General features: G+C 35.5%; 5 protein-coding genes across 11 annotated transcripts in view; all 5 read right to left on the bottom strand.

Moving 5' to 3' along the window:
• Window positions 1–6: 6 nt before the first annotated feature.
• Window positions 7–1,281, bottom strand: LOC132909905 (zinc finger protein OZF-like). The gene has a single exon (XM_060965130.1). It carries the CDS (start codon window positions 1,253–1,255, stop codon window positions 119–121), a length of 1,137 nt encoding a protein of 378 aa, XP_060821113.1. The 5' UTR covers window positions 1,256–1,281; the 3' UTR covers window positions 7–118.
• Window positions 1,282–1,745: 464 nt separating this feature from the next.
• LOC132909878 (zinc finger protein ZFP2-like) overlaps window positions 1,746–25,415 on the bottom strand; it is a 60,253-nt gene continuing 36,583 nt past the window's right edge. Inside the window, exon 5 of one of the 6 annotated variants that reach the window (XM_060965055.1) lies at window positions 1,746–3,798. In XM_060965055.1, the coding sequence (XP_060821038.1) occupies window positions 2,712–3,798 (1,087 nt within the window). In that variant the 3' untranslated portion in view covers window positions 1,746–2,711. Of the gene's footprint in view, window positions 3,799–11,639; window positions 12,761–13,905; window positions 16,288–20,762; window positions 22,006–23,612 lie in introns of those variants that run through there. The other 5 variants (XM_060965059.1, XM_060965047.1, XM_060965048.1 and 2 more) reach the window with 5 other exon arrangements.
• On the bottom strand, window positions 4,259–6,551 carry LOC132909907 (gastrula zinc finger protein XlCGF7.1-like). Its single transcript, XM_060965132.1, has 2 exons — window positions 6,514–6,551; window positions 4,259–6,195 (listed from the first exon to the last, which is right to left on the bottom strand). Exon 2 carries the CDS (start codon window positions 6,084–6,086, stop codon window positions 5,172–5,174), a length of 915 nt encoding a protein of 304 aa, XP_060821115.1. The 5' UTR covers window positions 6,087–6,195; window positions 6,514–6,551; the 3' UTR covers window positions 4,259–5,171.
• On the bottom strand, window positions 6,836–10,654 carry LOC132909896 (zinc finger protein 502-like). Its single transcript, XM_060965107.1, has one exon. The coding sequence runs from the start codon at window positions 10,591–10,593 to the stop codon at window positions 8,986–8,988; it is 1,608 nt and encodes a 535-aa protein (XP_060821090.1). The 5' UTR covers window positions 10,594–10,654; the 3' UTR covers window positions 6,836–8,985.
• Window positions 16,523–24,443, bottom strand: LOC132909893 (zinc finger protein 808-like). 2 transcript variants are annotated; one of them, XM_060965105.1, is made up of 2 exons: window positions 24,362–24,443; window positions 16,523–19,634 (listed from the first exon to the last, which is right to left on the bottom strand). In XM_060965105.1, the coding sequence occupies exon 2, from the start codon at window positions 19,559–19,561 to the stop codon at window positions 17,858–17,860; it is 1,704 nt and encodes a 567-aa protein (XP_060821088.1). In that variant the 5' UTR covers window positions 19,562–19,634; window positions 24,362–24,443; the 3' UTR covers window positions 16,523–17,857. The 2 variants fall into 2 exon arrangements, with proteins under 2 accessions (XP_060821088.1, XP_060821087.1); XM_060965104.1 differs by lacking the exon at window positions 24,362–24,443 and adding an exon at window positions 19,710–20,372.

Here is a 25,415-nt window from a genome sequence, read left to right as displayed (position 1 = left end):
ACAAGATTCTATTTGTATGAATCATCATCTTTTTATTAAAAACGAACAAATTTCATTGGTAACAAAAGGAATTACGAACTCACACACGTATCTCTTTATTAGACGATCTCGTTCGCAATTAAGTTTCGAGCTGCGTAGTTTTCTCATGAATCTTTCGATGTTTCTTCAGGAAACTCGCAGAAACGAATCCCTTCCCACAATCCGCGCATTGATACGGCCTTTCCCCGGAATGATATCTAAGATGTAATATCAAAGAAGTCCTCTGTGTAAACCTTCTTCCACACTGCGAGCAACCATACGGTTTCTCCCCAGTGTGCACTCGCCGATGAACAGCGAGGTTTTCTTTGCTAGAGAACTGCTTGTCGCATAAATCGCATTTTACGATCTTCTCGTTAACGTGACTCCGCCTATGCACCATCAACCTCCTCTTGGAAGACAAAACTGCTCCGCACAGATCGCATAAATGCTTCATTTTCTCGTACAAACCGTGTCGTTGCTTCAAGTGCCTTTCCAAGAACAATTTTCGCGTGAAACCCTCCAGGCAAATTGTGCACACGTGCTTCTTTGTCACGTCATTTCTTAATTCTAACTGCGAGACACTCGCATGATGCGTTCTTAAGTGATTTGTCAGGTTCTTCTTGTAAGGGTATGACTTGCTACAGTGATCACATTTGTACAATTGCTTCCTAGTATGAACATTTATATGTTCTAAGTATTCTGTTCTCAGGAAGAAGCCTTTTTCACATTGTTCGCATTTAAATGAATAGTCTTTGGTGTGTCTCCGACGATGGCTCTCGAGGTTTGACTTTTGGTTTGATCTATAATCGCATAAGTCGCAAGCGAATCTTTTAAAGCCAGTGTGAATTAATTTATGACGAGCTATGTTCATGGGACTTCTGAAAGTTTTGCCACATTCGTCGCAGCTGAAGGCTCTGTCGATACCATGGAGGTTCTTCAGGTGTTCTACCAGCTTCCTCATGTGACAGAAGCAGGCTCCACATTTGATGCATTCGTGAATTGCTCGAGAAATTGGTCTTCGCGATCTGAAACAGAAACAACGATGAAGTGCACGAAGTAATTTAGATAATGAGGGAGTAAATGTGCAACTACGTGGAACTATTACGGTACTTATTTGTTTAGAATGAATGTTCTTCTGCGATGATTTTTGTTGTTCTTCGTTAAGTTTTACTATATACCTACCGATATTCGATGATGTGCAATGAAATTTTATGAGAATCTCGTACACGTTATACATATGAAAAATTATTCTTTTTGCAAAAATGAAATGTGAATATTATTTTAAGAAAATCAAATTTTAGTAAGTTGAAGTAGGAATTTATTAGCAGAAATAATAGACATGTTTGCGTATCGTTTTTAAACGTTTTATAACCAATTATTAAATGTACATAAAGCTTCATACACTTTCTGTTACGAAAGTTTTGTAACGTATAAATACATGTGATTAATATTCATTTAATATTTAAGTCTCGAAGAATTATTTATTTTTTTCGTTGAAGATAATGTTTTTTTAATATTGATTCTTTGTGGAACACGTTTTCATCTCAAAATTACTAAACTCTTTTACGTCTTAATTTTTGAGTTTGATTTTTAATTTATGGCTGATAAATATTCGAGATGCTCTGTGGAACAGTATGGTTTTAATATGTAATTATAATCAACCCTTTCGTGACCAAATATTGTTTAAATCGTGGAAGAAGAACTTTTTCGTAGTTACCGATAATACAAATAAATTTGCTCTGGTTTTTTTTTTTTCTTGCAAGGAAGACATAGTTATAATGTATACAAATTTACTATAAACAAATACACCTATTGTTTACTCACTTAATAACATTTGAGAATACAATGTTGCTCGTATGCAAGGTAGAGCACAAACAGACTGAAGTCTGCATTGTGAACGAAGTACTTTAAATGTCAAATTATCTAACACAAATTGTGCTATGAATATTAACAAAATAAACAAGGAATAATTAAATCTCCTCTGAAACAATGTCTCGCGAAAATTTCTCTATAACACCTTATTCGACGCAATATAAACTTTAATTGATCGTTTCACCCTTATACGACTGTCTTTCTATCTAACACCAATGCTTCAGAAACTTATATTGTCTGTAGCTTCTAAACGTAAACTATATCTTTCTAATAAAATTAAAATACTCACAGAAGTAAATAAAATATTTTGCTACTTGTCAATAGATTTACTATTCGAAAAAAAAAAGAAAAAGCATATTTCTTTTTCTTATCTTCGTTAAATTTTAATAAATATAAAGATACAAACATAACGAGAATCAAATTACACTACTCAGTCGTTATAAGTACCACTACTATTAGATTGCGGATGTTGCTGCATTCTTGTGTAAAAATCTACAAAATGTGTACAATACATACACGATATGTTTTTGTATATATATTTTTATATGTAAAATATTTAAAGTAAAATAATCATCATAATATTTAACACACGGAATAAATTTCTTCGTAAATTTTTCATTACATTTATAAATTTCATAGCATTCACAGTCTAGGCGTAATGATGTTCAATATCAAAACAAGTTACATTATACCTAAAAATAACAGAAAAATAACACTATTTACGCTTAGAAGCACCAGACAACACAAACTTCAAAACCACAAGGACAAGATTCACAAAGTTCAAAAACACACGAACGTCCCAGTTACTCCGTTCACTTCACCTAATTCTCCTTCTTCTCCATCGCGGCATCGTTCAGTCCCTGAGTAAAATCCGCGATGATCTTTCTAACGGAGATCACAGGGAGCTGTGGCAAAGGTCCAGGATGTCGCTTCCTGTGACAGATGAGTCCCGGTTTTTGCGCAAATTTCTGTCCACAAATATCACAAGTATACGGTCTTTGACCGGTGTGTATCAGAATATGTTGTTCCTGAGCAGTTCTTCTCGGGAACTTCTTGCCACAAACCGGGCAAGAAAACGGCCTGATACCTTCGTGGATCCTCAAATGAAGGTCCAGATCCCTCTTTTGACCAAAAGTCTTGCCACAAGTCTGGCAAACCACTTTCTCCTTCCTCTTGTGCCACAACAGATGTTGCTCCAGGTTCTTCTGCGTCGTCATGCAACGTTTGCACAAATTACACTGGTAAGCAGTCTTGTAGTGCTTATATTTCATGTGAGACTTCAAGGAAGGCACGCTCTTGCAAGCGTGACCGCAAACTGTGCAAATAATTGGAGATGCGTTGCTATGCATTTGCTTCGCGTGCTGCACCATATCGTTCTTGATCTTGAATTGTTTTCCACACACTGCACACGAATAGTCGAACCTGCTGGTGTGCTTTCGAATGAAATGATCCTTCAGCGTCCACCTGTTGTTGCTTTTATATTCACAGATACTGCACGGATATAGTACAGGACCATGAACTTGCTCCGAGTGCTGTTTCAAGTCTTTTCTTAGCCCAAACGTTTCGTTGCAAGTTTTACAGCGATGCCTGTGTTGCTTCATGTGTGACGCTAGAAACGACTTCCGGTTGAACTGTTTGCCACAGAAGTCACACTCCAGCAGAGGTTCGGTTTGCTTTTTCGAGATTCTTGCTTCAATTTTGTTGGTTCGACTTGGCTCGATTTTCAACTTTTTCGTTGTACAACCTATGGATGTTACAGGGCGAATTTTTAAGTTCATTCTTCTGATTCTTTCCCTTTGTCGCCTTCGTTCCGTTTTTGCCAAAGAGTACGAGTTTTCTATTTTGATGAAACAAGGTTCTTCCAGAGGATTCGTGTCGCTACCATTAAGAGGGTCCAGTGCAGGAGAACTAAAACAGATTGAAGTAAAGTTGTTAGGTTTTGGTATCTACAGGGTGGTTTTGACAATGCTGCTGTATGGAGAGCTTACTTACTTGAAACATCTTTAGCAGATGAACGTTTCACGAAGTTTCGATTAGAAATATTTTTGCGTAGGAGCAGAGATCTTTGTATGAAGCAATGGAATATTTCGTGTATACTAAGATAGGTATTTTGTAGGTAATTCAATCGTAATTAATGTGTAATTTTCATCACACCGTTCGATTTCTCACGATATGAATTTCAATGAAAAGTATTTTCGAAATATTTTTGATGAGAATTTGTCAGTTTTCTTTCTATCATACGTTGTTCGAAGATAAAAGTATTTATTTGTTATAATGGAAATTTTTTCATACTTACTTTTTCCTTAACATTTTTCTCAATATGAAATAATATTATAGGAAGTATACTATGATATTTATAATTTACAAGTTTTATTTAACCACAGTTTTATTAAAAAGTTTGGAATACAGTAAGAAATACAAACAACATTCGTAGAAAACATTTTGAAAATATAAAAATTCATGCTTCATCGATAAAGAAACGATAGGAACAGCTGTATCGTTTAAAAATCTTAAAAATATTTATAAAAACCAAAATACTCGTTCTTAGTATAAAAATGTCAATCCAAAAGTGGTAGCTTAAAAAGTAATATTAAGGTTGCTTATAAAAAAAATGCCGTAAAATTGTACGTTACGCTTAATTTACAAAATTACAAATACACTGTTTTATAATGAAAAATTCGTAGAAACAACGAATTAATAGGCAAACTGAAGCTCCGTACACAAGTACAACGAAACGAATAAAATTCCTCGCTTATTCGATAACATCAAACGATCAGCGACATGAAACACATGAAAAGAGTGAAGTACGCCAGTCCGATATTCAAATTGCATATATTTCTTCGAAACAAAAATAAATTTTTCAGACGTATCGATACACTCTTCGATAATCCATTCGCTGTCCTATTAATTCATTAAGTATCAGTAAAATTCAATCCATTCACGACTTTTTGTTATTCAACTTGTTTTGTAAAATTCTGCTTTTGTAAGAATACTGTTTGCGAGGAAGGATTGCAATATTGCACCTGGACCCTAGATCTATAATTTTCTGAAATTTAAAGAAATTGACAATTTGTGATACTATGATAAACTATAATATATTTCTTTAAATCATAGAAATTTATTGCATGCTTCCGACTTGCCACTATTCCAACGATGCTGATCTACGCACTTTTTGCATATTATTTCATCGTTTGACCCTGAATGATTTAACGCAGTTATTCACAGCTTTTCTTTACATCAATCCCAAACCTCTTACAACCTCGTTCATTCGAATTACCCATTTATTCGATTTTAATAATCGTATTCTTCATAGTGTACTCCTTAGTGAACTCCGTGACGATATTCTTGATGGATACGACAGGTAATGGAGGCAGAGGTCCAGGATGGCGCTTCCTATGGCAAATCAGCCCAGGTTTCTGAGCAAACGCTTGCCCACAGATATCGCAAACATACGGTCTCTTTCCCGTATGAATGAGAACATGCTGCTCTTGGGCGGTCTGCCTTCTGAATGTCTTTCCACAAACAGGACAAGGAAAAGGCTTGACTCCTGTATGCACTCGCATATGAGAGTCCAAATCCCGACCTCGAAATCTCTTTCCACACGTGGGGCATAGCACCTTTTCCCTGGTCTCGTGCCAGGTTAAGTGTTGCTCCAAATTCTCTTGGGTCGTCATCCCTCTTCTGCAGATTCTGCAGATAAACTCAGGCTTATAGTGTCTGTACTTCATATGAGCCTTGAGAGCATGAAGATTCTTGCTGAAGTGGCCGCAAACGTCGCACACTATCGGTGGCGCATCGCTATGATTCTGTTTCACGTGATGGTTCAGTGCTTTCTTTATCTTGAATTGTTTGCCACAAGTGTCGCAAGCGAAATTGTAATTAGTCGTGTGCAGACGAATGTAGTGATTCTTCAGTGTTCCCTTGTTATTGCTTTTGTATTCGCAAACACTGCAATCGTACACTTGACGTCGATGGATCTTCTCTATGTGAGAAGCTAGGTATCGACGAAGTCTGAAGGTCTTCGGACAGTCTGAACACTTGTGTCTGTGTTTCTTCAAATGCTCCGCCAAGTTGCTCTTCTTCAAGAACTTTCGTCGACAGTGGTCGCATTCTAGACGAGTCAAGGTTTTCTTTTTGGATCGTTGGCTGGGATTGTTTTGAGGAGATACCGCGGTTTCCTCTTGGCTAGCGGACATGATCTCGAAGTTCTCTTTGTCGATCCAATTCTCGTATACCTCGGGGAGCTCTAACTGTAAGTGAGCTTGCGAGTCGGTCTTGAATTCTTCGCTCAAAGGATCCAAGATTCTAAAACAGAAAATTAAGCACATCGTGTTATCTTTGATCTAGGAAACCGTAGGATATCGTATGGCTAGAAACTTATCGTTAAAAATTCTGAAATTATGTTTTCTTCCGAGTAACTTAAGAAATGTATACGTTCTGAAAAGTTATTTATTTTTGGAATATATTGTATTCACTGAAACATTATTTTCAAACGTGTTATATATTTAGCAACCATATTTTATCGATTTAGTAATCGCTGCAACCTAAACGTAATTTTCTGTGAATATTCTTTATAAAAATAAAAATCTTAGAAGATAATTCTAGTATCTGTATTCGTCATACCTTCTCGCTCTTCTAATGCGATCCAGAACAGTCGTAGCCTGGAAACGTATAAAAATAGTATAAATTATTTCACCGTTTCAACGCGATCGTTTAATACATCAGATATACTTATCTTGTATACTTGAATACCATATTTTTACTCTCTTCTCTGCTTTGACAAATTTTACGTATAAAACGCGATATTATAAACTTTACGTAATATCGTTAATTGTTAGATACAAGGACGTCAAACGATATAACAGTTTTACTTCATCCAAGCTCATCCAAGCTTATTTCTTTTTTCTCATCCAACGTTATTAGGGGGGTAGTCGAAAAGATCAGGTTCAGTAAAAATATTTATTTCAAACTCAAAGCTATACACAGCGCATACGTATCCTTAAGTATTAGACTAAGCTATTGATTTTTAGAAAAATAGCCGTCGTAGGCGTGCTTTCTACTGCGCGAGCTTCCTTTCTCTCACGGATTTTACACTTGTCCCTTGGGTAATTACTAGCAACCTTGTCAGCGGGGGTAGGGACGTTACTGCGTTTACATATCGAGTGAAACGGAGCATATTACCGTGTTACGTTATATTACAGCTATTTTTAGGAGGACTAGCTCTCGCGAATAGAATAAGTGTCATTAAGACATATCACAACGCGAACGTATCAAATATTTCGCGTGAATGACGACCGAAGGTTCACGATATACGTTAAAATAACACGAGGATGTTCATCGAGGAATTGTGAAATATCTTCTTTCTTAGTACGATGCGTAAGAAAAAAGCTTTTAACGAGATGGAACATGATCGAGTTTCTTTTTTAATTTGATCGATTTATCACATTGTATTGAAATAACGCAAGTTATGATTCAGCGTAATCATAGAATATTATAATTAACAAAAGGAAACTAGCGCTTCTTGCGTAGTTAGTTTTTAATTTTATTTCATTTCGTTAATGACGAAGCATTTTATTTGCTCGTTAATTGGAAATTTAATATTTTAAAGAATGTTATATAATTAGTATGCGATTTCTCTCACACCCAGCTCAGGAAACGTTTATTTCGTTATTGCATGTTTATGCAAATAATAATAATACGAGTTATTATTTTTTCTTAAACAATTGAATCAATTAAATATTCGTTCAACTAAAAATTAAGTTAAAATATAGTATGATATTGATGATTAGAAGCCGATTAAGACTGACTTCTAGACCTTTTAATAAACTGAAAGGAAAACTCAGAAAAGAATCTTATACTCTTTCGTTTCTCGTTTCATTCTTGTTCACATAAATCTTCAATTTACAAGATTGTTATTATATTATACATCTTACATCTCTATACTTATAGTTACGCGCGATACGGTCTAAAAATAATTATTAATCGATCTAGTGTCTTTAATCTTTCAATCTCGATGGTGTACAAAGTATTCTCGCATTCTATCATTCGCACCTTGCAGTTGTTTCGACCAATCGGTTCGAATAAACAGGGTGAGAAAATATTGCTCTTACTCGTTGTTGAAGCATACAGTTGATCGCAAACAATGATTACAATTTTATACAACTTATACAAATAACTCTGTACTGATTTTTTCATTAATAATATTAACCCTCCTTTTAGTCCTTTTAGATGCAAACGAAATTTCAATTTCGTTCGAATGTCTCGACAGTGTTCAAATGGCTATTATATAAAATTTGTATAAAAAATTATATATTGTATAAAAAAAATCTGTCCGTTTCGACTATTCGTCAACTTTGAATTTTTAAAAGTCAAGGATATGAACAAAATTTTTGGATAGAGAAAATGTACCCAAAAGTACCACCATATTAATAAAGAACAGGATAGGGCGCAACGAAAGGTTAATAATATATGGGAATGAAAATGTTCGATAAATCTTTACGTTTTCATAAATCAGTGAAATAACGATTATGATACAACGTTAGTTATCGATAATTATATTCGAAAATATACAAATTCTATAATTCACGAATAAGAAAAATACTTATAGACAATGCTTATCGTAATAATTACTCTTTCAAAAAATTATAATTTCAAATTGTGATACGAATATCAAAGAATTACAAGGAAATCAAGAATCACTGATATCCTGCATTATCTTAATATTTGAAATATAATAATATTTTCCTAGGTTCCAAAGAAACACGATGCAATTCGTAGGAACACGAGTATTACTACAGAATGATCCGCGCTAGTTTATCGATAATATAACTAATATTCGCTAGAAAATGTGCAATTAATTAACGTACTTGCAATTTATCCTTCAACGACGAGCAAAAACGAAAACTTCGTCGCACATTCGAAGCTTATTCGTCTAATATTTCATCGTTTAAAACCAAAATTTTCTTATGCAATATTTGTCTCGATATGCGAAATTCAACAGAATCGCACCATCTTCCTAGCGATCGAAACGTTTGTTGATTAAGTATCAAAGGAAACGCTTGCTTAAATCGAAAGATCAACAAATTCGGAACGATTCTACGCTTCCTCTTCGATCCTTTCCTCGTTTTCACGTGCGCTTATCTCCTGTACGTAACCTTCGGTGAACTCTTTCACGATATCCGCAATTGGCATCACAGGTAAAGGAGGATGAGGTCCAGGATGAGTTTTCCTATGACAGATCAGACCGGGTTTCTGCGTGAACGCTTTCCCACAAATGTCGCAGACAAAAGGCCTTTTCCCAGTGTGAATGAGCAAATGTTGGCGTAGCTGAGACCTCCTCGCGAATGGTTTATTGCAGATTAGACAGGAATGTGGCTTGCACCCTGTGTGCACTGCCATGTGCCTTTTAAAAGAATCTTTTTTAGTGAAAGTTTTTCCGCATTCGGCGCATACTATTTTCTCCCTTTTCTCATGCTGCGTTAGCAGATGTTGGTCAAGATTTTCCTGTGTGACCATGCGTCGTTTGCATATATGACACTCGTACTTAGGTTTAAAATGTGCCCATTTCTGGTGTACGTAAAGAGAGCCAGTATTTTGGCATAGTTTTCCACACACGGGACAGTTAATCGGTTTTTCTTTATGATGGAACCGTATGTGGTTGGTCAGGTCGCCTTTCACTTTGAATTTCTTTGGACAAAATTTGCACTGATGCTCGTACCGATCGGTGTGTTTTCTAATAAAGTGCGATTGCAACGAGTGCTTCGATCTGCACACGAAGCCACAGGCAGCACAAGGGAATAACATGTTATTGGGTCGTTTCCTGGACCAGGTTTCGTGCTTCCTTTCCAAGTGAGCCGCGAAGAGACTCTTCTTAAGCGTCCTGTAATCGCAAACCGCACAGATATACGCGCCATCTTCCTGTATGCACACCTTCTTCTTGTGCGTCCATGCCACATGTTTCCTGAAGGAAATGGCCGAGCTGAACATCTCCGAGCAAAGTTTGCATTTCAGTGCATTGTTCGGACTTCTGGAAATTTTCCTACGCGTCTTCGTTGGTGTCACATGATTATTCGGCAACTCCAAGATCTCTTCCTCCAAGTATTCCACCTGTTCTATCTGATCTGGATCATCCGGATCTACTTGATCTATCTGTTCCAACTGCTCTTGATCGTTATACACATCTTGCACATCTTGCACATCTTGCACATCTTGCACCTCTTGCTCCTCTTGCTCCTCTTGCACCTCTTGCTCCTCTTGCTCTTCTTGCTCCTCGTGTTCCACTTCTTGATACTCCACTACTTCCTTCGTCTCTTCGATGTCACCGGATGTCAGCTTCTCTATAGTGACCATGCTACCCTGAACTTTGACCTGATAAATATCTCCAATCGTTTTGTCGTTCTCTTCGTCAATCGTACCGTTTAGAATTATCGGTTTTACATCTTCTTCTTCTTCTTCTTCTTCCTTGTGCTCTGTACTTCTGTTTAAAAGATCTTCATCCTCGTATAATTTCTCGTCCGTCGAATCGTACTGTAGTTCATCTTCGTTGTAAAGACATTCGACTTTGACGAGATTCTGTTTTTCATCCTCGTGTTCTATCTCGTCTATCTGTTCGGGAATATCCTCGTCAGCTAGTGGCGTGTCGTCTTCAGGTACAAAAGCGTAGTACGGCTTCCCGTCGAATTCCAGGATCTGCCATTTTTTCATCACGACCGATTCCTTGTCGTAGATAAAGATACCGCGCGAGTTGAAGTGGTCAAGCTCGTACCTGAAACATCATCGATTAGTGGCGTTATTAACGGGCTACCTTGGTCGCTTGTTGGACTGCAAGCTTTTGAAAAGCGTTTCGTTCGTCCATTTTTATCGTTTATGGCAGAGTATGCCAAATTTCCCGCGGATTAAAAGGTTCGTCACGCGTTTGTTACTTTTAAAACGCTGATAAAAGGTTTGGGTTAGAGCGCTTGTAAAAGAGGCGATTAAACTTAAAAAAAAAAAAAAGAGGTTTTTGCAGTTTGGCTTAGGTACTACTTGGAGATTAGTCGTGGAGAATGTTAGAGAGTGAGATTAGAGTAAAGCAGAGCATGAAAGGATTAATCGACAATCGATACGTGTCGTCAGTGGGGAAATTATATTTACTTTATTTCGGGTACGCGGAGATACGTTGCAGAACACGTAAGAAAGTACAATAAAAATCTTGAGCTTTTTATATAGTAATTATAGCGAATTTTTATGCCCTTATGGGTAATTTTATAGAAAAAAAATATGTACAATAATAATATATAAAATATCCGAGATGGAGTATTTGTTGTAATATTTAATAGATAGAACAAAATTCTGTTTAAGTTCTATTTTTTTTTTCTAGTTCGTCGAAATATAAATTAAGTGCGCGTAAAAATATAAATTTGCGTAAAACTCCGCAGTTCAGTAATAAGATCCTCTATTAGGAACACGATTGAATTCCATAAAAAGTCGAGATCGTCTTAAAAACTTAAAGCTAGGCATTTTTTCTTTTCAATATGATCTACGTTAAAAATCGTGCGATGCATACAATTTTCGAGAAATTTCGATAAACAACTTTCAGTAAAGAACATTCGTAAGAAATTATGAAACCGTTGAACAGCGATAAATCTCTTAAATCTTATTCGCTGACGAAACAAGATCAGTCTTCGAGACATTTCTTCGAAATAAGTGCAATTCTCGATAAAAGAAGAAAAAAAGGAAAATTATAAAGTCTTGGTTAAATCTAAAACACAGATTTCTTCGCTTCTTCACCAACTTCTTCAAGATGTGAATCTTTGACGTAATTCCCGGTGAAATAAAGAAGCCCATAAAATCTTTGTTAAATCTACCACAGAGTTTTCTTTATTTTTTCATGAAGTCTTTCAGGATGTGATCGATATGCATGACAGGAAGAGGAGGCAATGATCCAGAATGGATCTTCCTGTGACATATAAGACCAGCCTTCTGAGCAAACGATTTTCCACACACGTCGCAGACATAAATCCTTTCTCCTGTGTGCAATAATAAATGTTGACTCAAACTGCTATGAGTAGTAAATGCTCTGGCACAAACAGAACAGCTATAAGGTTTATCCCCAGTGTGTATCCTCATGTGTTTCCTGAAATCGTGATTTTCAAAGAATGTTTTCCCACATTCTTCGCAGACAGACTTCTCTTTCTTTTCGTGCTGAGTCAACACGTGCTGATCTAGGTTCTCTTTGGTCACCAATCTCTTGTGACACACCGGGCACTCGTATTTCGCTTTATAGTGAGCGTGTTTCTGATGAGTATACAGACTGTGACTATTTTTACAAGTTTTGCCACAAACGTCGCATATCACAGGAGGTTCTTTGTGATTCAGTCTCATGTGAGTCGTTAAATCACCTTTGATCTTGAATTCCTTGCCGCATTGTTCACAGGAGAACTCATAAAGCTGTGTGTGTTTTCGTACAAAGTGAGATCTCAAAGTTTCCTTTCGAGAACAAATAAGACCACAAATAATGCAAGCGAATTTCCTGTTATTGGTTGATCTATTCTCGCCTGAATCTTCGTGATTCTGTACCAAGTGAGCAATCATTGTGGATCTTTTGTTGCAGCGGAAGTCGCAGATCGTGCATGATAAAGCTTCCTGCTTTTGAGATACTAGTTCCATGAAAGAATCGTCTTTTGAGGATACGTCCTTCTTCTTTCGATTTTCGTGAGTAAGTTTGTGCCTTTTTAATAAGTACTTCTTTTTGAATTGTTTCTGACAGATATCGCAGGCTGGTAAGATCTTATAGTCGTCCTCTTGAGATGAGTTTGTTTCTTGTTTGGTTCCTCCGGCGGGTGTAGGTAATTTTGAAACGCAGATGGAATTTGATTGGGATAGTCCGTCCCTAAAACAGGAAAATGGCTAAATTTTATTAGAGTTCCATAAGGATGGTACTTATTGACGATGATTACTTACAGTCGAAGTTAATAGTCACGACGAGTTTGATGTGAAAATAGTAAAATTATCAGTAGTAGGTATTTATTCTATTGTTTGGGGATAACGATAACGATGATTCATGTTTTTATTCGATGTAGCAGGAAAATGGTACAAATAGTTGATTATAAATGGCTGACAATAATTCATGAGATATAATTACACTTTCCAATTTCATAGTAATTCTTGAAACGTCATTTAGGATTTATAAAATAGTAAACACGAAGAATATAAATTGCGTTTCAATCAACAAATGGGAAGATGTCTAATAAATTTTCATTGATATAAAAAAATTGAATTCATTTTTGAACGTTGTATTCATTGTGATGTATTCAATTTTTGTATCAATAGAACGAAGGATGCTAGAAAAATTTCAAGAAAATTATAGTTTGAACGCATGTTGAAGATGTTTCAAAGATATTATGCAATGTATTTTTAACTATATTATTGATGGTGTAATCAAGTGGCAAAAATCCATAATAGAGGCAATCGTTTCTCTTTATGGCACTTCAAGGATGCACAATTATTGATTAATTGTTAGAGATGAACTTGCCGCTTCCCGAAATAGTTGTACTGAATTTCCTGAAACATAAAATCGTAAGTACGATTAAATTTAAAATTAGCTCATTGGTCAAAGCATCGTGTACCTTGAAACTTATTTATATAGTTACCTATAACTATTTTATAAACTTTAATTAAATCAACGTTAAATTATTTAATATTTCTAATAAATTTTATACAATACTTATCTGCAATTTAATTCATTTTACTTGAGGTAAAATGGTATGCCAATCGTTTCACATTTTCCAAAACACCAACAATCAACGTTCATTTACATTTGCATACAATAGAAATCGCGCACTGTTCACTGAGTGAAAGATAATTTCATTTAAAGAAAGAAAATAGAATCTATTTTCTATTTAAGTAAATCAAATGAAATAAGAATTAGTTATCGATATACATCGTAATAATTATATTACAAAAATAAGTGTTCGATCGCATTGCAAATTACGTCATTTTATTTTAGGTAATGATAGGCAATTATAGAGAACTTCGGACGATAGTCAAGAAAAATATATATCTTTCACGAAATTGTGTTCAAAATAAATTCTTATAATCTCATCTTGTATACAATATATTTCACAATGAATCTTGCTATTCATTCCCCTAAATGATTCGTTTCTACATCACTATAATCTGATCGAAACGAATCGTACAAAATAATACATTTTTTTTCACGGATGGAGTATGTACACGAAAATGAATGAAAACACGGGAAAATAAATGTTTGTAAATATTAAAATACAAACATCGACGTTCACGTTCGAATTATAATAAAATCATAATCATAAAAATTAGATAATTGAGATTACGTGAAATTAAATGAAAAATTAACCGGGAATTAATTTAATTTAAGATTTCCCCTTCGTAATTTTCCATCTCGATTAATAAGAATCTAATACAATTAACGGCACAGCGTGTTAATAACGAATCGAGGAAGATCGATTTTCCTTTTATACTAATTTTACAATTAATTCAACAAATTGAAGTTAATTAAATTAAATAATATAAAACCTTCTGGTATGATGAACACGAGAATCTTTTTCTTAATCCAGATATGTATATCATTCTTCCAGAAGGATGATCATAAGGAAAGTTTATTTCTGATAGTAGGTATTTATACTGCTTCACATCCTTCTGGAAGAAAGTTTTTTTTTTACTCAGCCACAACCGTGGAATTTTTAATGTCTCAATCTGGTCTCCATTTCAGTTGAATTCAGAGTTTTCATTTCAATCGGGTTTGAATGTTAGGAATATTAGGAAAATGGGAAAAACTCTAACACAAAGTTAAAATTAGAAATCATAAATCACTCGCTAATATTATTAACTGGTAAATCATTAAATAAGGGAGTTTGATATCTGCAATTCATGGAAATACAAATTGTAGCTTTAGAAATTACTCAGTTACTGAGAGTAACGTTAGACTTCGAACAAGGAACGAATTAGATTATTCCAAAGAAATATCAAGTATGTAGCAAGTTTAAAAATAGCTGGATTAAGAAGATCAAGTTCCATGTTCTATAACGTCAATTCATCGTTAAATGTGCACGGCACACGCATCTATTCCCACGATAAAATCATTCTTTCTTCATAAAATCACTAAGGATATGTTCTATATGCACCACTGGCAATGGAGGATGCACTCCAGGATGTGATTTTCGGTGACAAATCAGGCCAGGCTTCTGCGTAAAAGTTTTACCGCAAATATCACAGATATATGGTCGTTTGCCCGTATGAATAAGCAAGTGTTGCCTGTAAGCTGTGCGACGCGCAAAAGCTTTACCACATATGTGACAATCGTAAGGTCTGTCCCCGGTATGCGTCATCATATGTTGTTTTAATCGATGATTCTCCGTGAACGATTTCCCACATTCTTCACACACGAAACTCTCCCGTCTCTCGTGTTGCAACAGAATGTGTTGATCGAGATTCTCCTGAGTGACCATACGTCTTTTGCAAATTTCACACTCGTACTTTGGTTTGAAATGTGCCCATTTCTGGTGCACATACAGAGAGTTACTATTCGAGCACGTTTTCCCACACACGTCGCAAACTATGGGTCCTTCTTTGTGTTTAAAACGCACGTGTAACCTCATGTCACCTTTGACCTTGAACTTTTTGCCACAATATTCGCAATCGTATTTATATTCCGACGCGTGCTTACGTTCTAAATGTTCCTTTAATCTACGTCTATTCTGACATTTAAATTCGCATACGTCGCAAGAGTACTCTTCAGGTTCTCCGGAGTATCTATAGCTATTTCGTCTTCTACTTATACGTTTGTTCGAGTGTTTTCTACTAATGTGAGAATGAAGAGTAGATTTGTTTGTGCTTTCGTAGTTGCAGAAGTTGCAGGTATACGTCAGACTTTCGACATCCTTCGTCTCTTCCTCCTCAGTTTTATGCTCTAAAGCGACATGCATCTTGAAGGCGACCAGACTGCGACATACTTTGAAACATACTTTGCACTTGTAGCGCTGGGCTTGCTCGTGAACAGCGTTTCTGTGTCGTTTCAGCATCTGCATCACCGGAAAACAGATGTTACACTCTTCGCAAGCATAGACATTGGTGTCGTCATAGTGATCTTCTTCGTTCGTCGATGAGACATCGTCCAGATCTTCCTTTTTTATTTTAATAGGGGATAGATTGTCGCTTGTATCGTCATCAGCTGGAATAATAAAAATTTCTTCTGCATCGTCATTGTTCTTTAGGGTATCGTCTGTCGGTTTTGCGACTGTTTTTTCACATTCTGAGAGTTTTGATGGATTTGCTGGAAGGAAGGCATAGTACAGGCAACCCTCAACGTCGACTATTTGCCACGCTTGCATCGGAATCGATTCCTTGCCGTATATAAAACGTCCATCCCCATTCAGAATCCTGAAAATTACAGAACAGTCAGTTAGGTACTTGACAAACGAATTATTTTGTCGACAACTCGGAAATATTCGCCTGCTTTTTACATTATTACAAGTGAAACTTCAACACACGAGAACATGTGAGGATGTTTTGTCATTGCGGTTAAATAACTGGAAATTGTCCACGTACATGAGTCTAGGATAAAGTTCTCACAAACGAAGGAAGAAGAAACGTGCCAGACTTACAATTGTAGACAAATTGTCCAATTGCTGTGTAATTATCGTTAAAATACAGGAAATTAGTCAAACGAAAATAGAAGAACTTCATTGGTCGGTTAATAAACATTTCGCTGTAATAGAACTGTAATGAAGATTAATGAATATCATTGTTGAATATAACACTACGAGAGACTCGATTCAATGTCGGATATATTATATATATATATAAAAAAAGATCTTGCAGCATGATGTATTTTACAGATATGCAAGGTATATATATATTCGGAGTGCTACAAATGAACGAAATTGTCCAATAACAATTTTAATATAAAATAGTATTTTTTTACAAATAATTTAATGCGGACGATTAGAATTTAAACAAAAATTTAAACAATCGTTTGGAAATGCTTTTTTAAATGTCTCGATATGTTAAATAGGAGTGGAGATAATTCCAATATTCCAAACAAATAGCTTTAAAAATTGAGGATGCAACGCAGGACGTACTACAAACGCAAGAGAAGATGAATTGTATGCGCTGCATACAAAAGTAGTTGATTTCATAGAGATTCTCTTTCTGGAAATTTTAAATCTCCATAGCGTGTCATACTAACGCTAGCAAATTGTAAAAATAACATAGGCGATAGGCTATCGTATACGCGCAATATCTTACGAGTAACTTAACTTTTGACATTGTTCTTAGACTCTTTGCGGTTCACTGGTTTGCCTCGCATTTAAAATAAATTTAATTTGTTTCCATACTTTTATGAAAAGTAACACTGTTGAAATACAGTAGAATCTCCGCTGTATGAACTAATTGGGAGACAAAAGTGTTCGATCAAGTCGATCAATTTTTGAATAATACATTTGAGAGATAACGTGGAGGATAACGGGTGTTTCCATAAGGAATGTTCTACTGTGTTTACATTAAATTGAATATCAATAAAACTTGGTTGTTTTACACGAGGATAAAATGGTACAAGAGATAAAATCTTTAGTTTGAGAAAATGTTTAGCAATGTTAATTTTTGTTCTTTTAATAGAAAAAATTTACTTTCAACTTTAATAGAAAAATCTTTATATACTTTACGCCATTATGTAAATACCTGTACCATTTTCTCTTTAGATAAATACTGACTCTATGATTGGAAAGAAGCGAAAAACACACTTTCTGCTACTTCTCTCTTAGAAATGAAAAATATCCAATAAAACAGAATGACAAATCCAATTCAACGTGAAAGATCGCAAAGGTATAATCTCTAATAGTAATATAAATCATAAAGCGTTAATTGCACAAGACTGTTCGCTGTGAAACAGTTCTCAATCCAGACATTGCCCTTAAACGATCCACTTCAATTGTTTATACAATTAACAGTCTCAATTATTCATTACATCGTTTAATATATGGTCGATCAACACTCTTGGAAGCGGAGGATGCGATCCAGGATGAGATTTTCTATGACTGATCAATCCAGGCTTCTGCGTGAATGCTTTGCCGCAAATATCGCAAACGTATGGCCTGATGCCAGTGTGAATTAACAAATGTTGCTTCAACGCTGTTCTACGTGCAAACGATTTGTTGCATATGGTACAAGTGTACGGTTTGTCGCCAGTGTGGATCCTCATGTGTACCTTTAGTCTACTGTTTCTGGAGAACGTCTTGCCACATTCTTCGCAAACCACGTTCTCCCTCTTCTCGTGCTGTCGGATCATATGCTCGTTCAAATTTTCCTGAGTGACCATTCTCCTTTTACATACTTGACACTCGTATTTTGCTTTATAATGAGCAAATTTCTGGTGTACGTACAACGAGTTGCTGTTCAGGCAAGTTTTCCCGCAAACATCACAGATAACCGGTTGTTCTTTATGACTGAAACGTATGTGATTCGTTAAATCGCCTTTCACTTTGAATTTCTTTCCACAAGTCTCGCAAGAAAATTTAAAATCATCCGTATGCTTCCTGGCCACGTGTACTTTCAGTTCGTATTTATTCTTATTCTTATAGTCACATTGAGTGCAATAAAATAATTGCGGTTGACCATCGGACGTGCAAGATTTTGGTACCTTATGCTTCCTTTTTATATGCGAGTATAAAGACGATTTTTTATAAGTCTTAAATGAACATTCGTTACACGAGTACTCTTCGCCGATGTCCATCTTGTGCTGTCGCTTATGCGAGTATAGCGTACTTTTCTTTGCACATTTAAAGTCACACAGATTGCATTGTTCCTCGACAGATTTTTTACTTTGCTTCTTGCTCGCGCGAGTGGCCATCGAAGGTTCGTTCTTGCATTCGAACTCGAATGGCGTGCTCGAGACGGTCGAACTGTCTTTATCTTGCTCCTTTAAACAGGTTCCTCTAGATTCTTCCTTCTCCGAAGGTTTATCGTTGCACCTCTTTTTCGAGATTTCCTCGCTATTGAGCGTCTGATGATTCAGCGTTATATGAGAAATCAGAGTGCCGCTTCTTTTACACAAGAAGTTGCAACTATTGCACGTGAAGTAAGTCGTCTTCCGGTCTCTGTGTTCTTCCAGGTGTTTCTTCAAATTAGACCGAGTACCACATTTTCTGTTACAAATGATGCACAAGATTTTTACATCTTTTTTCACTATAGACTTGTGTTTCTTTTTAATATGAACGTTTAACGTGGACCTCTCGCTACACATGAACTCACAGGATGTGCAACTGTACCTTCTTTTCTTCCTTGGTTTCTGCGGTTGCACCGGCTTAATCTGTTTTTCCGAAGATACCTTCGATCGATGTTTAGAGTTCAGTCGTTTTCTACGAAGCCACGTGTTCAAGTTGTTGGACATCTTGTGCCTGTTTAACATGCTTTCCATAGGGAAGTTCATATTGCACTTGTCACACGTGTAAAAGTTGTATAAGTGTACCAAACTGCCGACGTAGGTTTTCACGTTATTCTCTTCTTCATCGGTCTCCATTTTTACGCATGTTAGGGAGATGCTGGGATTTTCTTCGCTAATTTCTTTCGAAAGTTCTAACATTTTCTTGTCGTCCAACACAGGCACCAACGAGTAGTGCAATTTACCGTCGGGATCGACGTGCTGCCATAATTGCATGGGTACAGAGTCCTCCCCAACGATGAATCGACCGGAAGAATCCGTGGTGAGGAGCTTTCCACAAGATCGGTCCCTAAAACACAATTGAAAAGGAATGATTACTTTCGAAGGATTTTATTTGCCATTTTGGTACATAGGCATTACTTACTGCTGATCTAAGTCGTCTTTACAGATTTCTATGCGATTTTGTCTGAATAGAAATGTATGGTATATGAGGTTTGCGAGATTGGAAGTGATCTTTTTTTATTCCGCACTATTCTGTTTTTTGGGGGGTTACATTGATTTTATTGATATCTTCGTATTCGATTCTAAAACGTACGAACTCGCGTGTGACGAACGTACAAAATTGAAAAATTGCAGAGAGACGCGAAGAATGTGTCAAACACACGGAGATAAATAAATATGAAAATAATGACATATATTTACAGGATAAAGTGATCAAGTCATGATGAGTATATGTTTTCAAAAATATTAAAAATATTATCAAATTTTTAGTATTTCCAAGAAAATACTCACTCGTTTTATGAACTTCATCCTGTATATACAAGCTGTTTTACAGTGTTTTACGTATGATACTTAATGCTAATTATTTTATTTATATCGTAAAATACGATTATTATACTTTATCGTAATATCTCTCTCTCTCTCTTCATTCATATTGCGCTTTACGCTTCGATCTCAGATCGATTCACACAGATGCTGCATAATATAAATTAAAATGGCACAAAATATTTTTCGAAAAAGAAATGCTGTCAAAGCATTCACAGATAAGTACGAAAGTGTAAATAAGTATAGTTAAAATCATTACAAGTGTTATTAGTAGACCATGGATATTTCTAGAAATTCATAGTTTTATAAATACAAGTGAGAAAATTGCATCCAAGCAGAGACATGTTTCGTTTTTGCTAAATATTAAAACTAGTATTTTAAATGTTTTATATATTTTTATTTATTATATGTAATCTCTGGATTTTCGTGTCTTTCGGATTAATTCGGTTACACGAATTCAAAAGACTTGACTAATGAGAACAAGTGTAGAAATTGGAAAGAATATAATATAAGAATATTTGAAAGGAAAAAAGTAAATAACGAGCTCATATTGACAAATTGGTCTCAAGTTGCTTGAATTCAAGTAACGTAACTAATCTGAATGGTCTTTTCTCATAAATGCATATAAAATCCGCAATCTAATCACGATTTCTGAAATACTATATGTATTATTATGTTACAGTGAAATCTCTGCTTGGCATTCAGTCACGGTGTCGGTAACGCTTTTCTTTTTCCCAAGAGGCACAGGAGGCGAAGACAAATGAGCGTCAGGATGTTTCCTTCTATGCTCTATCATATAATATCTCCTCTTAAAGGACTGTCCACAAAGATCACAGATATGTGGCCTTTCGGTAGAATGCGTTAAAAGATGCGTATTTCTCATATGCGACGTTCTAAAGTTTTTCTTGCAAATATGACAAGTATACGGTTTCACGCCTGTATGTGTAGTTATATGAGTCGCTAGATACCTTTTTGATGCAAATACCTTTCCACAGTCTTTACACTCGTACGTTCTGCTGTGTTGTTGCATATGATTGTCTAAGTTCTCCTGTGTCAAGAGCCTTTTATTACAAACGTTACATTGGAACTTATAGTCGTTCAAGTGAGCCACCTTCCTGTGCTTATACAAAGAATAGTTGCTCGTGTAAAATTTTCCACAGATGTCACACATGTGCTGCGAATTGCTGTGAGTTCCAATGTGGAATTTCAAGTCCCATTCCATTTTGAAACGCTTGCCACAGTGTTCACACGCGAATTTATAATCGTCCGTGTGTCTTCTAATGTAATGGGACTTGAGATTGTTCTTCGTCTTCGTACGATAATCACATTTGTCGCAACAATGTAATAAACTGGAGTCGACGTCTTGATGGATTAAACGATGAGCTTTCAAGTCGCACTTGTACTTGAAGGTTTTGTCGCAAGTTGAACATTTGAAGGGACGGTGGAAGCTGTGCTTGCTGGTAATATGACGGAGGATCTTGCTCTTCTGTTCGAAGGTCGTTTGGCAGATATCACAGGTATAAGTACCGTCGTTGAGTTTCTTATACAGATCTTCTTGTTGTGTACTTTGTTTCTCGTTATTTTGTAATTGATTCGAACAATTGTTGAAATTTAAAGATAACTTTTTCTTCGTAGGATTTTTCGACGAAGTCATTTCGTCGTCGTTTATTTTCCTATGTTTGGAGTTTGTGTTATTGGTCGAAATACTTTTTGTTTCTGTGCGACTAGAAGAGTTGTTCAAACGCCCGTTGCTTCTACGTTTGCGGTTCTTCGAAGCTCGAAACGCGATTCTTCTTTGAAGAATGCTCGATGGTTTTCGAGAAGCTTTTAATTGGTCTTTCGGTTGTTTAGGAGCGACGGCTTTGTTCTTCAGGGTTAAGTGCTGCGTTGGTTTCCTAAAACATGAATGAAACGAGTCAGTAAAAATTATTCTTACTCTTTGGTAAAGAAATTTATGGAGCATTTATTTTTTCTTCTTGTACTCCGTATTAGCGGAAGTCGATGATATTTCTTTGATGCACATTTATATTTTCACATGAAATTATTTGTTTCTTTGCATCTATTAGATATCGAAAATAATTATACATATTATCAAATGCGTTGAAATAAATTCTTGTAGTATTTGTTTTTTAAAATACTTATGTATGTATAAGTTATCGTATATAATAAGTATAATCGCAGATATATTTATTAATTAGAAAAGCATGATCGGAGAACCTGAATTTTCTTAAATCTTCTAAATAAAATCTTTAAATATTAATAACACAAATAAACCGATAAACCTTATACCCCAATATCCAATGAATATTTAGTGAGATGCATAAATCCTCAACATTTCACTAAAGAAAAACAAAACAATCATATTTTTTTAACGATGTTAGCATATACTTTCCATTCATCATGCAATGATCTACATATTTATTCTTGATTATTGCTTAGTAATGGCGTTAGTAATGAAATAGACCGAAAGTCTTCTTCTCTTGTATGCAAACACGTGGTCCAACACTTAAGCCTGTTAAAAGATAAATTCTACCACCGGTGCAGATAAAAATTTTACTGCAAATATCGACGTATATGGGAGAATGAAATCCAATGATCTTCACCGTGTAATCGTAATTTTTGTGATTATACAGAGAAGAAGTAAATTAATCCGTCTTTCTGCGGAATTTTTATCATTTGTTTGTTCGATGATACCGCTCATGCATAATGTGTACCTAGAATAGAAATTATTTTTAGCTGAAAGATTTGTAAATTAAAACTCTGAAAAGATATCATTAGAAACGCAATATGTATATGTATTCCAATGAATATAATTACAGGGAATAAATTATTTTCATAGCGCAATGATTTCAATTATACGAATAATGATTCAGATGAAACATAGTTTATAATCATCTCGTGTAATGTAGCAAGATATGTATACAGTATAATAAATATTTAAAGATGCCATGCGATTAATTAAATTCCAACACAGGTATTTGTCGTGGTTCGATTTTTTGAGTAGAGAGACTGGAATTTAATCAATTGCAGAAAAGCTTCTATTAATTAGACATTCGATCTATTTGTTGCTACTACAGAAAATGAAATTTACAGATTAAAAAGACCATTAACGAAAACGTTGTCACAGTGATAGATGAAAGACTCACCTACAAGAAAGAATAGTTTTCGTCTTGTATTCTTAAAAAGCAAAAAGGCTGTTAAAGAGTTTAATTTCCTTTTCTTATTCGCTAATGTACAATATAATTCTGATATCTGTCATACCTACATGTATCTTCGTTTCCAACGAAACTCATTATTCGGTTTTAGATATTTTTGAAACATTATTGACACTTTTTAATCAACGTGTTGACCTAGAAAATATGCAACGTGTGAAATTACAGTATAGAAAGTTACTTTAAGTTATAATACTTACTTTTTACACTCCCGAATTTCACAAATTATCATAACATTAAAATATCTGCCTTTATTCTGCAAATACACGAGAAAATAAATAAAAACAATATGCGTTTTAAGAGAAACGATATTCGTTTATTTTATACTTACAGTCTATCGACGGATATATATTTAAAACTAATATGAATACCCTTTTCCGTTTACAGCCAAAGAATATAAACAATACTTACATATCTGCGCATAACAAAAATTAATATTTATCTTTAATATCATTTCAACATTGCAAATTTATATACCAGGTCAGTGGATACAGGGTGCACCCGTCAAAATTTTGGGAGCGTGTAAGAGACCGATACGTTAAGAAGAAAGGACCTTTAGTGATTTGCTTCATTTTGAAGAAAAACGAAAATAAAAAAGAAGAAGCAGAAAAGTTTTCGTTTTTTCACTTATTTATTCACGTTATCATTTTATAAAAATAATGTTTAAACAATTTTTTTTATAATTTTTTTTATAAATAATTAAAAAAACGAACTTTTTCGTTTGTCCTTCTTCGCGATCTTCAAAATGTAGTAAAAACAAACAAATCTCCAAAGGACTCTTTATATCGCCTTAGCGTATCGGTCCCCTACTTAATATTTAAATTTTAATATTTTTTTGGTTTTAATATTTAAATTGGGAACGACTTGTATATAAAGCTCTAGAATCAATATCAGAGATCAATATCTTCTCTCTCGTGAAGATCTATACATAATATTCCAATATAATATTATTTATGCATAAATTTAGTTATTTGAAAAATAATATCATCCTATAGTATCAAAAAAAGAAAAGCAAAGAATGATAGATAAAATAACAAACCTCAGTAATCACACAAAAGAAACAAATGATTTTCCATTGCACGATTTAAAACTGTTCAAATTGTTTGTGCGATTTTTGATGCTTCACAAACGAAGCCTTATACTTAAACACAGCTCCACAAATGTCACAGTTAAAGATGAGGAGATGTCGTTGCATGTGCTTATTTAGTAACCTCCAGCTGCTGAATCGCCATTTGCACTTGGAGCAATTGAATACTCGCTTCACTTTACCCTTGTTTTGCGAGGTCGCACGCTCTATGTTCTGATTACCCCTAATTGCCCCGTAACATACACGAGTGTAAGCGTTTCTATGTGTCTTGGATACGCGCCGGTGCTTCCGAAGAGAATGACTATTTTGATACGTTTTTCCACAAATCTCGCAATAACATGGCTCGACCACGTGTTTCGCTTCATGTCTTTTAAGATCACCGTTAAATTTAAACGTCTTCGGGCAAAGTGAACATTTGTAATCGGCGATCTTCGAGTGCATCCTGATCTGATGACGAGTCATACTTTGCTTTCGTTGCGATATAAAGCTGCATTCCGAGCACTCGAATATTTTACCGGTATCTTCGTGCAGGATCATATGAAGCTTCAGCGTCTTCTTGGTCTTTAGGAGTCGATGGCACACCGAACATTCCACCCGTGCGTTACTATGAGTCTCTATATGCCTCTGCAATGCGTACTTCTTCCTGAAGATCTTCGAACAGTAATCGCAGGTAAACGTTCCCTCGTTGCTCGTCATACTTTCAGAACCATTGGAACATTGGTCCAACAACTGAGGAAATTGTACAGGCGTCTGAACAGGTAGATTCGTATGCACCTGAGCAGCTTTGTCAGTTTGAAGATCTCTTTGTTCAGACGATTCGATTAACTGTTGTTCATTCGTGTCTTCGGGTATGTCTTGTTCCTCCAACTTGATGGTGATATCTCCAGTAATACACTCTTCTTCATGTTTCTGTGCCGATGTTTTCTGGTCCATGAGAAGGAGGAAATATTTGTCGACGTTTTGCACCACGAGATACGTTTGCTCGAGCGGATCACGCTGTGTCGAC

Source organism: Bombus pascuorum, chromosome 8, assembly GCF_905332965.1.
Source record: "Bombus pascuorum chromosome 8, iyBomPasc1.1, whole genome shotgun sequence".
In the NCBI taxonomy this organism is placed as follows: domain Eukaryota; kingdom Metazoa; phylum Arthropoda; class Insecta; order Hymenoptera; family Apidae; genus Bombus; species Bombus pascuorum.
The sequence above is the reverse complement of the archived record's forward strand: the minus strand, read 5'-3'. Positions and strand labels throughout refer to the sequence as shown.

Bases quoted from the DNA above. Each gene is read 5' to 3' on its own strand.
- LOC132909905 (XM_060965130.1), bottom strand. From the start codon at position 1,255: ATGTATAACGTGTACGAGATTCTCATAAAATTTCATTGCACATCATCG.
- LOC132909907 (XM_060965132.1), bottom strand. From the start codon at position 6,086: ATGTCCGCTAGCCAAGAGGAAACCGCGGTATCTCCTCAAAACAATCCC.
- LOC132909896 (XM_060965107.1), bottom strand. From the start codon at position 10,593: ATGAAAAAATGGCAGATCCTGGAATTCGACGGGAAGCCGTACTACGCT.
- LOC132909893 (XM_060965105.1), bottom strand. From the start codon at position 19,561: ATGCAATTATGGCAGCACGTCGATCCCGACGGTAAATTGCACTACTCG.